This window comes from Pleuronectes platessa, chromosome 11, assembly GCF_947347685.1.
Source record: "Pleuronectes platessa chromosome 11, fPlePla1.1, whole genome shotgun sequence".
Taxonomy (NCBI): domain Eukaryota; kingdom Metazoa; phylum Chordata; class Actinopteri; order Pleuronectiformes; family Pleuronectidae; genus Pleuronectes; species Pleuronectes platessa.
The window spans coordinates 12,455,516-12,472,231 of NC_070636.1; the positions used below are offsets into that span (position 1 = coordinate 12,455,516).

General features: G+C 39.2%; 3 protein-coding genes across 7 annotated transcripts; 1 reads left to right on the top strand and 2 right to left on the bottom strand.

Moving 5' to 3' along the window:
- Nucleotides 1-608: 608 nt before the first annotated feature.
- Nucleotides 609-2,624, bottom strand: mgst3b (microsomal glutathione S-transferase 3b). The gene is made up of 4 exons (XM_053435454.1): nucleotides 2,398-2,624; nucleotides 2,143-2,265; nucleotides 1,765-1,837; nucleotides 609-942 (listed from the first exon to the last, which is right to left on the bottom strand). Exons 1-4 carry the CDS (start codon nucleotides 2,521-2,523, stop codon nucleotides 842-844), a joined length of 423 nt encoding a protein of 140 aa, XP_053291429.1. The 5' UTR covers nucleotides 2,524-2,624; the 3' UTR covers nucleotides 609-841.
- Nucleotides 2,625-3,672: 1,048 nt separating this feature from the next.
- Nucleotides 3,673-6,936, top strand: rsrp1 (arginine/serine-rich protein 1). 5 transcript variants are annotated; one of them, XM_053435449.1, is made up of 6 exons: nucleotides 3,673-3,901; nucleotides 4,323-4,717; nucleotides 4,817-4,884; nucleotides 4,989-5,164; nucleotides 6,369-6,446; nucleotides 6,586-6,936. In XM_053435449.1, exons 2-6 carry the CDS (start codon nucleotides 4,344-4,346, stop codon nucleotides 6,742-6,744), a joined length of 855 nt encoding a protein of 284 aa, XP_053291424.1. In that variant the 5' UTR covers nucleotides 3,673-3,901; nucleotides 4,323-4,343; the 3' UTR covers nucleotides 6,745-6,936. The 5 variants fall into 5 exon arrangements, with proteins under 5 accessions (XP_053291424.1, XP_053291422.1, XP_053291423.1 ...); XM_053435447.1 differs by having other exon boundaries at nucleotides 4,323-4,884; XM_053435448.1 differs by having other exon boundaries at nucleotides 4,323-4,884; nucleotides 4,989-5,131.
- Nucleotides 6,937-9,125: 2,189 nt separating this feature from the next.
- On the bottom strand, nucleotides 9,126-16,241 carry syf2 (SYF2 pre-mRNA-splicing factor). The gene is made up of 7 exons (XM_053435142.1): nucleotides 16,127-16,241; nucleotides 15,696-15,794; nucleotides 15,447-15,572; nucleotides 15,066-15,183; nucleotides 12,934-13,024; nucleotides 12,218-12,316; nucleotides 9,126-9,506 (listed from the first exon to the last, which is right to left on the bottom strand). Exons 1-7 carry the CDS (start codon nucleotides 16,142-16,144, stop codon nucleotides 9,341-9,343), a joined length of 717 nt encoding a protein of 238 aa, XP_053291117.1. The 5' UTR covers nucleotides 16,145-16,241; the 3' UTR covers nucleotides 9,126-9,340.
- Nucleotides 16,242-16,716: the final 475 nt, after the last annotated feature.

Genomic DNA, 16,716 nt, shown 5'->3' on the forward strand with positions numbered 1-16,716 from the left:
TTCCACTACAGAATGAACTAAGCTCTTACAAAGATGCACCTCGTCTTATATGAGTACAATGGAGGGAATAGAGGCAGCTCTCAAAACTAAAATTTGTATAATGTTTGCATATACAAAGAGCCAGAAGTAGCACTGAACAAACAGGAAGAGAAAGTAGGATAGAAGAAGTAATCTAGAGAAATGAACACTTTGTGGAGCAAAGTGTTGTTGAGCAAAGTGTTCACTTTGCTCAACAAAATGAACACTTTTGTTCATTCACTTTTGCGGATAAAAATGTAAATGTCAAAAAATTACTCTGTATTTACTAAGCATATGTCTCAATAAAATGTCCACCTTCTACCATTAGTGCTATTTACCTTCCTACCAATTTGATCAAAGTTGGGTTAAAACCTTTCTTCCATTGATGAAATACAAGAAAACAGTTGTAAGGGACAGGGTGATTTAATGGATTATAAATTAACTAGAATCCCCCTTTCTGCTTTGGCTGGTTGAACAATGACCACAACAATTTTTTTTTGCAGAATGTATTGATGTCACAATAAATTGACCATGTACCTTGTGGTACCTTGAATGTTTGGCAGATGTAAGAAAGTATTTGATACATAATGTTCACAAGAATCCTCTTTATTGTCAGTGCTTACACAAAGCAGACATTCATAACAAATACTGGAAAACAAAGATATCAAGCATTGATTTAGTGGTCTATAAAAGTTTGTTTCACGTATATTTTGAAAAAACAGCATTTTAAGAATTGTAATGTTACTTTATTGTCGATACATTTGAAAATCTCATGTAAACTAATATAGATGAGCGAACTCATCTGACAGAAGAAAGGACAACCTTAAAAGAGACCAAGCAATTGCAAGGCGACAGATATGGACAGAAAGATAACTCCAAAGTATCCAATGTAACCATAAGCACCATTCATCCTCTTGGATGGATCTGGAATAAAACACGAAAAAGGACAATATAAATGGTCACCAAAGCAGAATCATAGGAAACACATAAATACTGTTTATCATGAACAAGGAGAATACATTTTGAGAGTTTTTCCAGGTACGATTTTGAAACTTTAGAAATTTAGCAATTAACATATTGAATGAGAACTACTTAACCAATTCATTTAAACCATTCACACAATTCAGACCAAATAGATGTACATATGTTTTCGTCGTTAACTATTGCTGATATGTGAGACGCAATATAAAGGCTCAAACCATCACTGTGCTGTAACCTCTGTTACACTCGGACTGCAGCCTTTACACTTGTGATGCTACAATTTTATTTACAGTATTTAATGTAAATTACAAATCCTGGCAGTGAAGTTGAAAAAAAAATGGACGAGTTTTGCCCTTGTAGCAAATTATCTACTTTGTGTTTTAATCTTTAAAGGCCCCTTAACACATAGAGCTCATGTCAACACTGAACACATTATTATTAGTCAAACTTTATCTAACATATGAGAGGTCAGCCTAGAATTGTGTATAAAAATGAATTGACAGATATAAACAGTTGCTACATAGGATTTATGTGCATTTGTACATTAGGGAGGACATTTGCAGAAAACATTACAACATTTCACAGAACAGATTTTAACGTGTTGTATGTTTATTTCTAGTATAACAAGGCAATGAACAAGAAGTACTGTCTCTCCCTTCCTGTGTTCGGCAAGTGTCGTTTTGCTTTGACCCTCAGGGCCCCCTGTACTTTTGACCTCAATGTTACATCCTTTCACAAACCATTAGCCCTTAAAGTCATTCTTACCTCCTGTGTAGTAACCCCAGGCATAGGACAACCTGCTGGTCACCCAAATAGCCCCCAGCACAGATGCTGACAACTGAGATTAAAAACAAAGAATCAGAAACAAAGGGAAGACACAAGGGTTAGTTTAATAACAATATGCTTTATCACAATGACACTGCTTTTTTCCCTTGACTGTTATCTGAAGAATTTAAGCCAAAGATCACAAGGAGTGGTGGCCCCTCCCACAAACCTGACATAACATGTTACACCAACTTATGAAGCCCATAATATCCACCTCTGAGTAGCGATAGCCAAAATGAATATATATATAAGATTTCCCCAAAAAGCATACATATGTTACTTCAATTATGATCACGATTATCTAGAAATCACACATACCGGATAGACAAGAGCCGCGAGGGTCTGGAACACCAGCCACTGGGGGTAAACCTCCAGGGTGTTCTGGTGTGCTCTCTGGATACAGTTGAAAACTGGCTCCTTGTCACTGTACATGGTGGGATACTGCAAAGATCATACATGTTAGAAATGAAGCCATAACACATTTAGAACAGGAACTAAATCAAATAAACCACAGCAGAGACTTCTTCACATTCCAACGTCAAGATAATTATCTTAAAGTGGAACTTCACCAACCTTGACACCGTACTTCTTCCTGCCAGCCCCAACCTTGATTGCTAAATACCCCAGCATCACCCAGCTGTACAGGTAAGTAAATATAGCGTAACCAAAGTTGGAGGGTAACACGGTGAGGACGTCCATCTCTGCTCAATGTGCTGTTCGGGTTTCAGCTGCAGGAGCACACGGTGCTGTGGAGACTTTAACCGCTCTGGCTCAAACGAGGGAGTCGCCAAGTAAACAAAACTGCAGTTACGTAAAACATCGCGAGATTTCATGCCCCGTGTACTCACGCTTATATCATTCAAAATCCTTTCTTTGTTGTATCCTGTAAACCAGCTGCTTGCTAGACCCACACATTTGACTTGAATCGCTTTTCCTGCCACAACAAACCTGAGATTATTTGTCCTTAATTTATTTGTTGTTATGTATTCAATGATTTTGTTCATATATCACAATTGACTCAATTATGATTTTAGAAAACAACTATACATATTTTCATGTTAAGAACAATATTCATAGTCTGTATTGGAAATTCTACCCAAAATAGAACAAACAGACAACGATTAAAAAAAGCCACTAAATTTTGATTAAATTAGTAAAGCCTTAAAATGTGTCTTATATGGAAGCATCATGTGCAAAGTTTTGTCTTGTCGTTATTGATTGAATTGTATACCATATGTTTTTCATATGAATAGTTGGATATCACATGGTAATTGAGGGGAAGCTTATTACATTACATTTCATTTAGCTGACGCTTTTATCCAAAGCGACCTTAAAATAAGTGAGAGTACAAACCCAGAAAAAAAACAATCAAGAAAGTACAATTTATTCAAAAAACCCAAACTACAAAGTGCTATAAGTAAGTGCCATTTAGGCTTATAATTTATTATGTTATATAAGGTATATTGTATTCTCTGTGATTCTATTCTGTTATGTTATATCGTATTTGCTATGATTCTATTATTTTCTGTTATGCTGTATTTCTCTATTCTATAATGTTATGTTGTGTTGTACTGTATTCTATTTTATTCAGTTCTGTTGTGTTGTATCATATTGTGTTTTATCTGTTATGTTGTGTTTTATTGTATTGTAATCTGTTCTATTTGATGATAAGGGCACAATTGTAAGTTTAGGAGAGCTCATATCGTTTTAATAAAGAATCACTACTTCCTCCCACAGTGAACGGACTCGCTCTGTTTGCCATGACGACGGTGCGCCGTTCAAAAGGGTCCGACCTTCCAGTGTACCACGTGACTGGAATTTTCCACAGTCAGTTTAAACTAGAGGCCCCGCCTTCTTTACTTCATTGCTTTGACGACCCCATCAGCTCGAACGTCGACGAAGAGGATCTCCGGAGCCTTTTAACAACATTTCGCTACAACCCAACAAAACAAAGATCAAAACTGCAGATTCCTTCTCGTTGAATGTTTACTCAGTGATTCGTTATCCAAGCGACGTTCTCTTAACCGTGTTTTTACCGACGACGTCCGAACAAAGGTTTTAATCTTCGACCGGCCTGGTAAGTAGCACCGCGGCAGCTAACGTTAGCATAGCTCTGTTTTACCATTGTAGAGTTATAGTCTTAAACTACTTTAATCGTCTATAAAGGACTTTTGTTAATATAAATGTTATGTTCATGTAATTAATAATATACAGAGCGACCGATATTAATGACTATGTTATTTGTTTGTGATAGCAGGCGATAGCAGGCTATAGCTTGTGCTAGTCGAGGCTATTTTAGCCTGAGTCAGACTGGAAATTTCCAGTCTGTGCAGTCACGTGTCTCTACTTCGCTCGCTAGGGGCAGCACTGAGATATCAGCTGTTAGGCAACAGTCATAGCCCCTCCCACGCATGCAGGCTGGTATTACTTAGGGATTAAATCTAAATGAAGCGGTTATTGTATTCTTCATACAATGACATTTGTATGTCTTATTTCAGCTTGTTGCAGAATACAGAACAATGGCCAAGGGAGAAGGCTCACACTCAGAAATGGCCACCGCTCGTCAGAGTGACGGCATCAGTGTCATCTTCGACCACAAAAGCCCTGCTTCGTCTCGTTCACGCTCCCGAAGCAGCGGTGACTCTACTGGCCGCCACAGGGTGCGCAGCAGCCACAAGACGCGTCAAAGGTCTTCATCATCTTCTTCAGTGTCATCCTCATCCAGCTGCAAGTTGTCATCCCGCCCCAGGTCCCGCTCTCATCCTCGCTGCCACAGATGTTCCTCCCGCTGTCGCTGCGACAGCCACCGCAGAAATGGCCGTCATAGAGGCTCCCCGCCACGCCACATCAGAGCCGACTCTAAATCTTACAAGCAGTCATCCTCACAGGACAGGTACTCTAGTAGAAGTAATCACAGGTCACATTCCAGGTCTACTAGCCACAGGCATAGAAACAGGAAAACTGAGGGCCAGGTTCGAAATAAAATTTCCAGATCCCCGGGCAGAAGCCACAGGAGCCAATCCAGAACTTCAAGACACTCTGTCAGTCAGACTATGGATGGTAAGTTTAAATGGAGAAATTGCCCTTTAAAGTGAATTTGTATCTGTCAAAATATTGTTTTTCAACTGATTTAAATCCTCCCTCAATACTTCTATGTTGCCCAGATAAGAGAGAACTCAGCACTGAAAAGACCAACACAATGCAGATCCTCGGAGTGGAGAAGGCAGATCTTCCAGAGAGTGTGAAACCAGACCTGTCAGAGCAGTTGGTGGAGTCCGAGGAATCATCATCAGAATCAGAGACTTGGGTGAGACAACACCCCGAAAAGATTGTGTCCCAGGTGGGTGCCAGAAAATGAATGTAGTCTTCATAGTGACCACATCACACGCTATAGAAGAGGCATCGTCACAGATTCCAAGCAGTTTTACAACTAGTTTCTATCGACTTGGACTGAATGTAAGTACAAATCAAGTGGTGTGGACAATTGAGGGTAGTTAATAATTTTTATACCACTTGTTCATAATGGTGTAGTGACCACGTATTACATTTTTAGGTCGAGACGAGAAAACAATTTTGCACCATTTTATCAAAGTTGCTACTGACTTGTAGTTGGTCAAACACCGTGTAACATACATGTCTATTGATAATCATTAGTTCTGTGCTGTGTTGAATTCCTGTCTTGTGTTGACCTTTGGACCTGAGGGAACACACATACTCTCTCTGTATTTATTCCTGTCTTCATAGATAACATGACAGTGGTCTCCTTCACTCATCGGCACCTGGGATTAAAAGGCTGTCATGTGACTTGGGTGAAGACTAATTGTGTTTGCCTGAAAGGTTAAATTGATAATTCTTGTGATGTTGGTCTGCAAAGAAACCCACACATATCTGTAAATATGCTCACATTTTGACACAATGCTAATTACACACATTGATACCTGAATGTTTTACAAAAAAAATTGAAATTTTATGACACTTTAAACACTTCATATAGAAAAGCAATATCAATTCTGACATTACAAATGTATATATGCTTGCCGTTGAAATGGGTCATTGTTATTTAGCAGACTCCTCCTCTCACTGATGGAGCGCAGGCGCGTGGACTGCGTTATAGTGACTATTCCTGTCAAGAGAGCTAAAACAGAAGAAGAACTCCTCTCCGTATGCCAAAGATAAGTTGGTACACGAGGCGTGTGCTGAGGGGCTGGGAAACCTGCGTCACCATCATTCTGCCACTCTAGTCAGAGAAGACATCCTTTTTACTTGTTCTTTTTGTTTGCAATGTTTTAGTTTTTGTCTTTCAAGGTCTGTTATCGAAGCATTCATTCGATGTTTGAGTTTAATCTTTGACAGCAGTTGGGGGGTTGTGCATGATAGCTGCAGTTTGTTGAAGCTAATGCTTATCTAAACGATATTAGTGCTTTAATATATAAGTAATATCATTTTTAACCCATCTGTATATAGACCTCACAAACTGTCAAAGCTCACTCCATTAGATTTGCCCATATCTAACTTGTTGTATCTTTCTTGTCTTTTTGAAACAGAGCAGTGATGAAGAGCCTGATGACATTTCCAACCCAAAGATGTCCCCTTTAAGAAAAAGCATCTCTTTCAGCATTAATGTGAGTTATAATAATTTCATCTTGTCCATGTTTTTACTGATCTATTATAGATATAGTCTATATTCAAGGTCATATTCTGTTAACATCACCCTCAACATATGATGATGTCCTGATGTTTTTTTTTTTTTATCTTCTCTAGAATTCTGTGGCCAAACCAACAGCAGCAGCTCTATCCTGTGCTAAGGTGACTCCCAGAGTCGACAGCTATGAAAGCAGGAAGCCCTACGGCCACTGGATTCCAGTCAGAGCGGGCAAATTCACCAAAGCAAGCAAACACAAACTCACTAAGTCGCACTAGTGTGACACGATTATACGGACCCTGTAAATACTGTAAATGTGTTGTACATGCGCTCATTTCACCGTCGACTTTTTTTCAGATGAGTTAAATGGGAAGAAGTGAGGAGTACGGTGAAGGTGGGATTATCTTTTGCCCTTTGTCGTGTATTAAGCTGTGAACAGACTTAATAAAGATGTTTATTTGATCATAAAATACTGATTTGTCTTTTGTTTTTTATAACCAAAGACTGTCTGCGTAGAGGGAAGGTTTTATTTTGAACTGGTAATTTCAAGGTTAATCATTCATACAGAATATTACTTTTATATGTAACTTGTAAAACGTGGTGCATACAGATATTTTTGACTGATATTTAAAAATGAGTTGTGGTGGGATATGCCTGTATTAAGATGAAAATATAAGCATGACTTGGACATGGGTTAGTTATTAGTTTGAGTACACAAAGAGTTGGTAAAAGATTTCGCAGTGATGAACTAGGTGGCACAAATGCCTAATTTCAAAAATATAAAGTTAATTAGCATTCTGTAGGTTTACCCTGTTTTATAGTTTAAGCGCACATGTATGTTAAGATTGATTACGAAGGATTTGTTGCACTTAAAGTACATGGGTAAATCGGGTGTTTAAAAATAATGTAAGTTAGTTGCATTTCCTATGATGACCACATGGAGTCAGTGTCTGCCCCAATGTTTCTACTAAACAAAGGGACGGTGGTTCAGTCAGATTATCTGGCTGGTTAATGTTATTTTTTTATATATATAAATATATTAATGTATGCATACAGTAATTTGTCATAGTACAGTGATGCCTCCATCTATTCCACAGTTAACAAGCTCCTTCATGATTGGCTGTTCATTTTAATCAGATTTTACAATGAACCTGTTTCACAGACATCAATAGCTGCATCTGTTGCAGGACTCTGGTTCCGAGTGTGGTGGTTTCCTGTCATGTGACAACTTTGTTCTGTTAACAGAACTATTGTTAATGTTAGTACCACCTGTACTTTCCAACTATGACAGGTGAAAAATACTTTTAAACACTTTAATGGGAAAACATTTTTTCTCTATTTTTGTCTGATGGGATGATCTCCAATCATCCATCAACGTCACTGATAGATGTCTGCTTATGCAGGACTCCAACATGTTCCATCTTGGGTAACCTGATCAAATCTTCTGTTCTGGCTGCTGTGCTACTTACCTTAAAGCTTGTGTGTATTAAGCGTGACAAGTTTTTGGCATTTGTTGGAAACGCTGGTGAATTATTGCAAGAAGGTTACATATCTTTCGGGTTTAGATAACCATCTCCTGAGTAAGTAATACGTTTTCGATGCTTCTGAGATTTTAAAGGCTGATATATGGATGCATGTCCAAATCTGTTGTAATAATAAAGTAAAATCACATTGTTTTGAATATCTTTACTGCCAGACTCCGTGTCTCCTGCTGTAAACCGACCTGTTAATTCTGATTCATTACCGAGATTAGGATGCAAATGCATTTACGTATGCTATGTTTATTTCTTTTTAGATTTTTTGCATGATTTGGTGCCACTCACTTTTGTGCCTGTAGGAAAACTTGCTTATTGGGCCTAAATCAAAGCCCTTTCAGTTTAGAGGGAACACTTAACTGGCAGTTGGCCTTGAAAGAATCAAAGGTGTCAGACTATCTGAGACACAGTGGTGAATTAATGCTCGGCTGTTACTTACAAAATTCCCAGCCAACATCCTCCGGTGAATCAGATAAAGAGGACAAAAATATCCCAACCATAAACCAGAACACTTAATCCAAACCCCACGCCCCCCCCCCCACCGAACAGAGCTGGAGCAGAGTCACATGTCAAAGGACTGAATTTTAAAAGACCTCCCCTAAACTTTCATCGGCAAAAACAAACTGTGTGTGCCAGGAAACGTCCCATAAATTCACTCTGAGAGGTGACTAATCAAAGTAAAATATAACTATTGGAGTGGAGCCCGGAGTGTTAGATTCATTTCCATGTTAGTTTGACTTTCACCGACACAAATCTGTCACTGTTTGTCCGGTAGAGGGTGCAAAGCCACCATGCTCCGACACTGGCAAACTCGCATGGGAACCTGTTTTCATGTCTTATCTCGTCTCCAGTCACAAGACTTTCCTGCTCATGTCACAGCTTCGGGGCAAGTTGGTTAAACTTGAGATGTGGGTGATAATGAATAAATTGAATTGCTCAATTGTTGCTCCCTATCTTCTGTGCGGGCACCTACACTAAAAACATTCTTTTGGCTGGCAACTGGCTGCTAAACATGCCCCCAGGGCGCGATGGTAGTTCATTCTCACGCTCAAAATGTCTCTTGTCATGAGACCACACACACGAGAAACCCACAGTTAAACCAAAAAGTGTGCAAGATAACTGGATAATTGCAAGTTGTTTATTTAAAAATAAGGATAGGAACATGCGCATGTGTTGTTTAAACCTCTAATACTGTACAAAGGAACACCAAACATTACATATCATAGCGATGACTGAATTATCTTCCAGTTAAAAAGATGTTTGAGACAACACACCGTCTCTTTAGCAAGTACAGAAAAGAAAAAGAAAAAAGGGAACCAGCGAACATCTTCTCAGGTGACTAGACAGCCGTGCCTCTCTCCAAGTTTTGTTTGATCTCCGCTGTGTATTTGCCGTAGAAACGCTCCGCCTTCTTGTTGAACTTGGCGTTCCTCTCGTTGATGTAGTCGATGTCTGCGTCGTCGTTGTACGCCCTGCGCCGGCTGTACTTGGCCCGCTTCTCGATTCTGACAATCACAAATAAAAGTGGCTTAGAGAGGATTTCACAAACCAGTATGATTGCTCACCATGAAACATTCATTAACATAATTGTCAACAGGCAATAATTTGTCTGTGTGCGTTGAAATTTGGCTGAGGAGAGTGGCGATGGAAAACGAAACGCACACACACACACACACACGCACACACGCACACACTCGAGAGGAAAATACAGTCAATTTGTGAGCTCCCAGACTTGATTCACTGTGTCTTCAAAGCATTGTTGTGCGTCATACTCTGGAAACTCAATCCTTGTCTAATGCCCCACAGTCGCATCTCTAACACAAGCCTTAGACTGTCTCAAATATAGAACAGCTCAGGGAAAGAGCAGGGTAATAAAACGTGAAAGGAAAGTCTGTAGCAAAGACAAAAAACTTAACAAAGAACCAGTGGAAGACCTGAAAGGTTTGAGGTAACGGTTAAATGTGAGGGACACCAGAGGTATGTATGATCTCTGTGTTGGGACTTATGTGGACAACCATAGACTCATGCCCACATACCAAAATACTTGTATCTGTGCGCAGATGAGAATTTCAGCTGCATATCATGATCTCAGTCTATAATAACACATCGTATGACCACTCACATACCGACTGGGCAGGTGTAAAAAGGAGGCAGATTGTCTAAATGCTGTTGGTTGCAGAAAATACTACAAATTAGGAGCAGCAAGGGCAACCAACTATCACCATGCATGTCTTTGCTTGGACTGATGACAAGGTGGAAGTGTTACTGGGAGCGAGAGCAACTCTTTGCAAACCCAATGAGGAAGAAAATGTGGGCGTCTGCGTCATCGGCTCCAAATGTCTCCCTTTCTGCCCGTCCAGACGAAAAATGCAGCCCCAGGGTTTTCAAACTAAAACAGCCAGGAGCGTCTAATAAAGTTTCTTCTTTTTTTTCAAAAATGGGAAAAAAATGATAGTCTTTGAAACTGAGGGATACTATTGGGGACGTAGTTGTCTGTATTCGCACTTGAGGCCACATTCAAAGATTCTGAGAATATCCTAAGAAAGCCCCTAACATTAATAACCGTAAAAACAGGGAATTCAATGGGTATAATAATAGATCTTAGTCGCTATTAAGACATGGTGTAATTATAAATAGTCTATTTGATGTAATGGACATCGCTGGTGAATACACAGTGACGAGAAACTCTTAGAAGACAACATAATTCTAAGAATTTATTTTCATTTTGTCACTAAGACTGACTCTTTGTAATGGGGAGCTTAATGAATATGGCACCAGGAGAGTGAGACGTTTGAAATGTTCCACCACACTGTTCCCATGATGATAAATGGCCTCCAATCAGCTGCCTGCATCAGGGATTTCTGCAGCTTAATTTGTCTCTGGTTCACACATCACACCCCTCTCCTTCCAAATTGGCAAACACGTCATAAACTCACGCTCTTCACACATAATTGATTACAACTGTGATAGTCTCATATTCCAGCTTCACACTACATTTGTGGTAGGACAGTTTCAGAAGAAGGTCTGGCTGATCCAATCCAATCATAATGAGCAAAGTTTCCCAAACCGTTCTCACACACACACACACACTTTTCTTTTATTAAGTAAAGGAAGGAGGAGGGTTTTACATGACTGTTGACCTACCCTTGTGTTCATTACATTGGCAAAGGTTCCTAGTATTAGTCCATCAGTGACTTACGACTATATGGAGTATGAAATGGAAAAGTCCCAGTGGTTTTCTGTGGAATACCACATGACAAAAAACTAAATTTGTGATTACAAAAATGTTAGCGCGACTTATTTATTTTATTTTTTTAAAGATTTTAAAACATAACAAAATCACAAAAGTTAAATCATTTGATATACTATATATCAGCAGTGCACTGGATTAAATCACATTAATAAAAACTACGGTTGTTTAGATATTGAGACAATGATCTCCATGAGTTTCATTTTGAGTGTGAAAATTGAAAATGAAGCTGAGGTTATTAGAATATGGCCCCATAAATATTATAGAAATACATGGAAACTCATTGTTATGGATATAGATTTCTCATCATTAATTTCCTAATAACTAATTTGTGCTTGTCTATCTGGCTTATTAGAACATACATCTTTTCAAACATTAACGAATTATAGGATTATTAAAGCCTGTATTCTTAATAATGTTTTTGGAAGACGATGAGATTTATGATGTTAACTTTTTGTGAATTCCCTCAGTTCCTGTTTTTGCTCAGTGGTTTTTCTTCCCTTAGTGCTCTATTGAGCCCTTGATTTGTATGTGTGCTTGTGTGTGTGTGTGTGTGTGTGCTTGTGTGTGTACTTGGTGTGAGGGAGTTGATTTTATGTGAAGCTCTTTGTATTACTTTTTTTGTATGAAAATTGCTATACAAATAAAGTCTGACTGTTTATAAAATGAGTAATCCCTTATGACCAATGATTAAAGCAAGGGGGGTTGTGCTGTATGTCACACTTTGATTGGTTTTCAATTTTCCAATGGATTTTGGTTTAGCCTGTGCTTTAAGTGCTGTGTTTATTTTATTTGTCTGTTTAGTAACTCTGTTTGTCATTTCTCACTGGTAAAATTCACATAGAACAGAAATGAAAGAAGTTAGGTGGTACTGAGAGATGTTTTAGGTGGACACAGAGACTAAATGAAACTGGCCAGGAGATGATATGGCAAAATCATTCTACAATCCGTCTGAGTGAGACTTACTGTTTTTCGACATCTTCCACCATCCGCTCAATTCCGTCCTTTGAGGGGACGTGTGTGCCGTGGATCAGGGTGTTGGACGTTGGGTAAAAGTCCGCACCACTGTGAAGTACCAGCAAATAAATTAGAAATCCATTACCACAGATAATCACCATTTAACATACTTAAGCAGACTTCTCTATTCCATCATTGTGATCACGGCCATTCTAATGAGGGGAAATGCTCTGGCTGCAGGGCAAAATGTGTTGGTGCATCATTCACGGTTCTGCATGTGGCAGCCTTTAAGGGTGGAGAACCTGCAGGCACTGATCTTATCTCTGACCTTAGCATGTGTGCCCTTCCTGAACACTTCTACATCTTAAGACTACTTTGGGTGTGTGCAGATATATCAACAATAACCCCAGGGCAGACGAGTTGGTACGTTATTTAACATATACAAAATGCTTTGTGCACATGTGATGGCTGAATGCTAAGATGATTACGCAAAGCAAATTGTTTCAATTCATTTTACTTGACTAGAAATCTCACAGTTATGGTCTTAATACCAAAGATGTCTTCATGCATAATTGTTATGGCCCTGTTGGGACTGCAAATTAATCTTTTCAGGCCAGAGGGCGTCTCATCCCATGTTGAGGTATGTGTGTATCGGGATAAACTAATAAAAGACACAGATGGAGTACTGTCAAAGTGCAGGAAGAGGGGACAGAGGCCTCACTCACCTCTCAACTCGCTGTTTCTCGTAGCTTTTCATGTCTGGTTTGATCTGCTTGGTGAGCCTCTGGTACTGGCGGAACTGGGCCTCAGCATAACCTGCAGTCCATTGTGTGAGAGGGAGAGAGAGAGAGAGAACAATTTGACTGAGTTATAATTACCAGAACTAACAGAAAGCAGGCGCAGAGCTCAGCGACAACCTGTGGCTGGTTGAGGAGAGACAAAGAGGCGGTTCTCTTTCCTTCCTCTCAAGAAGACCCTCTGGTGGCATCTTTTCCCCCAGAGGTTTTGATGCAATGCTACATATGGCAGCCATATTCAGGAGACATATTTCTCCTTTCTTTTACAGTAGATTAAATTGGAGGCAATTTCTGAAGATAAATATTCCATGGAATCCTTACAACCTCAGCCAAGGAGGTTATTTCTTCACCCCATCTCTTGGTTTGCCTCTAAGGGGAATTACACAAACGCTACTGAGTGGAGTTCCATGAAAACTGGTGGTAGGATAAGACATGGACTAAAAAGAAACCTATAAGTTGGATAAGGGGGCCAAGACAGGAGTCCCCCCCCCCATTTCCTTTAACACCGCGAGAGAGAATGTTCAACATTATAATAAATAAATCTTATGAAAAGATGTATTTAGAGATCTGATATCTATAACTATGCACTAACACATATACATTGCACACGCCAACCAAAACACGGCTTTTTCAAATTCAACCGGGTGACGTCATGCGTTTGGCGAACTGCAATGTGGTTCTGTTACATCGCGTTGCTCACACACAGGGTACGGCAGAAGTTCACCAGATCTTAACCTTCCATGTAGCAGCGGAAGCAGCAGCCAATCAAATTATGTTCAAACAAACACGAAAGTGCAGGTGCTCGTCAATCAAATCACAAAATGGTGAAGGCAAAGGCAACTTGCCAACCTGGTGTGTTTTCATCTGGTTGTTGATTTTATTTTGTGTGCATTGTTCTTAGCACTGTATTGCAGGCTAGTATGACACAGTAACTTGAAAGCCGGCTATGTGCGTCCCAGGCATGAAATGCCGGCGCCAAGCTTTGGCAACACCCACACCAATCGTTAACGCAACGCATACACGCAAGTCCAGTTTTGACCTTGGCGGAGTTATGTACTTTACAGAGTGCCATGCTAGTTTGCAACTGATACTACAGATGTGTAGGACTTAATCAGAACCATCTTCAGTAGCAACCCTTCTCTGTTTGATAAAACGGTGGAAAACTAAAAGACTGCTGATCACGTGCAACAGACCAAATGAGATTCTGTACCTTATCTTACTCATAGAATTCCAAAGTCATTAAGTCACAATATACCGCAGAGTGTTGAACAATGAATGCCAATCATATTTGGTGTGAAAGGGACAGAAATGCATCATTAGCTTAGATTTCTGTTAAATTAGTTTTTCGTCTCTACCTTGGAGCTTTAACTGATTCACAAAGCTATGTTTTTTTTTAAGTGAACAAGAAACCGCTGACAGCATGTTAGGTGACCTGAAGTGGCAACTTTGTGGTTCCCTCTATTGACGCAAGTTGGTTGATACGTGTACATACTGATCAGTGAGAATAAATAGCAGGAAGCTGTTTCACCAATAAAAGAAAAGTGAAAACTTTGTCTTAGAAAAGAAAGAATGTTCATGAAGAGCTTTCTGTTTGAGGATCTGTTACAATTCAACATCAAATTTCTAGGTATTGTTCAGCTTTAAAAGAATATGTTGAGTGTAGAGTATATAAGAAATATGAAACGAAAAACTGCACGGTAAACCAGGATGGGGGGGGGGGCTTTTCATTTCTCCCACATGCTGCTACATAGGTATATTACTGGTATTTTAAATGACGTGACCACTAAAAAAACTGTTGAGGTATTGACAGCTCAGACAAACTCACCTGAGTACAACACGTGATTTTATTTTAACAAACAGACTAACTGAACGTTGTTCATTACATTACATTTAGGTGACGCTTTAATCTAAAGCAATTTTCAATAAGATCATAATTACCCTACTTGCAAATAATTTTATTTATTTCACTATATGAAGTATTTCATTAGTTATGAAACTAAGTGTCTGCAACAGGTGAACGTTAAACTAAGTCCAAGTCTGTGTTCTCCATAACTACCAACCTGCAAATCCTGTGTCTGGGTTCTTCTTCTTCTTCTTCCGCTCCCAGCGCTCTGCATCATCAGCAGTGATCTCCAGCAGTTTCACTCGGTGATAGTCCTCCCCATTCTCAGCACATTCCTGAGAGCCATAAAGAATATGAAAAACTCAGAGTAGGACTAAATGTCTATGAACTGAAAAGAAGCATTGAAAATTAATCTAAAATCTTCTGACTAAAGTAAATATATGATATGATAGCTCTGGGTCTACAACCTGGCCTGTGGTTCCTATTGTTTTTCCAGATGATCAACGTGAAAAAAAATCCTGAGAGCTTTTTAAACAATGCTTGTCATCTTTCTGAATATCCAGAGCACCATCAACTGCTACATTATACACCCAAATACCTTTTTCTTTAGATCTACAGCGAGCTCCCACTCGTGTCGAGCTTTCTTAGCTTCCCAGTTGGAAGGGAGCTTCTGTCTCTTGTCCTCTTCCACCACCTCCTGATGGTTCAGTTTCCGTGCTTCGTTCTACAGAGGAAAACAATACTTAGAGCACCCGGGCATGATTTGTTTATGTCGTCACCTTATTTCTGGAGGTGACACTAAATAACCACCAGCGTTGTAACAACCATACACATGTTAACAACTTACCCGTTTGAAATGCAACTCCCGAAATTTCCGCAGCCTGTCTTCCCTCTTCTGAGTCGCAGGAGTATCGGTCTGTTCCTCTTGAGTAGCTGTGGCGGTTTCCTTAACACAAACGGAGTTAAAATTATGTTTGGAAAATATATTTAATTAGACGTAAAATAATGTTTGCCTATTGCAACCGAGGTACTCGGAAATATCAGGCTGAATTAGCGTATAACAGTGACAGTAAGGAGAGAGCTGCGACGAGCTAACGAAGCTAACTAGCACTGGCTAAGCTTGGTTAGCTTCGGAGAAGTAAACAACAAGTTTGGCACAGAAACACAACCTCGGCTGATGGGATTAATTCATCCCGCGCTACAGTGAATTATATTAGTCGGTTAAACTCTGTGACACCATTAAAACGAGTAATTTGAAATAAAAAGGAAACTACGAACCCCACTGCAGGACGCCATTGCTGTGCTACAGAAGCTCAACGGTAGGAGCTGATGCAGGAAGTGTGACGTGCTAACCGGATATTGTATAAACGGTAAACTTTGACGGTTATATTTTATTGTTCCGTCAGAACATATTTAAATAAACCTTAATCACTGTACAGACTAATCGTGTATTTTTTTGAGTTAATGCTGAGAAAAAATTATCTTAAGTATTTGTGAGTTTTAACATAATTAAAATGATGTGACAGTGTTCACATTAAATACATTTTTATTTTCAAATGATATAGCGTGATAAGACTGCTGTTTGCTGCAGTCATGCTTGCTTTGTTTACCTTAGATTACAACATATCTACATTTAATCTTCGTATAATTATTATGATTATATGTCATTCATCATATATTAATCAACTCATTTTATACGTAAGGTCTAAAGTCATGAACAGTCTATAGTTCAGAAAGAAAGAAAAAAAATTACAGTAGTTATATGTCTGATAGACTCAGATGTTATTTGCTTATTTTACATCTTGAAGCTCCAGCTCTTAACCTTTGACATGCCTTGGTGAAGATGATAGAAGTGACAGAGGAACATA

Excerpts from the sequence above, each read along its gene's own strand:
- mgst3b (XM_053435454.1), bottom strand. The coding sequence starts at position 2,523 with ATGGACGTCCTCACCGTGTTACCCTCCAACTTTGGTTACGCTATATTT. Across the intron at positions 2,266-2,397 it reads GGAAGAAGTACGGTGTCAAG|TATCCCACCATGTACAGTGA; the intron begins GTTGGTGAAGTT and ends TGATCTTTGCAG. Across the intron at positions 1,838-2,142 it reads TCGCGGCTCTTGTCTATCCG|TTGTCAGCATCTGTGCTGGG; the intron begins GTATGTGTGATT and ends TTTTAATCTCAG.
- rsrp1 (XM_053435447.1), top strand. The coding sequence starts at position 4,344 with ATGGCCAAGGGAGAAGGCTCACACTCAGAAATGGCCACCGCTCGTCAG. Across the intron at positions 4,885-4,988 it reads TGTCAGTCAGACTATGGATG|ATAAGAGAGAACTCAGCACT; the intron begins GTAAGTTTAAAT and ends TATGTTGCCCAG. Across the intron at positions 6,447-6,585 it reads GCATCTCTTTCAGCATTAAT|AATTCTGTGGCCAAACCAAC; the intron begins GTGAGTTATAAT and ends TATCTTCTCTAG.
- syf2 (XM_053435142.1), bottom strand. Across the intron at positions 12,317-12,933 it reads GAGAAACAGCGAGTTGAGAG|TGGTGCGGACTTTTACCCAA; the intron begins GTGAGTGAGGCC and ends GGTACTTCACAG. Across the intron at positions 9,507-12,217 it reads GTGGAAGATGTCGAAAAACA|AATCGAGAAGCGGGCCAAGT; the intron begins GTAAGTCTCACT and ends TGTGATTGTCAG.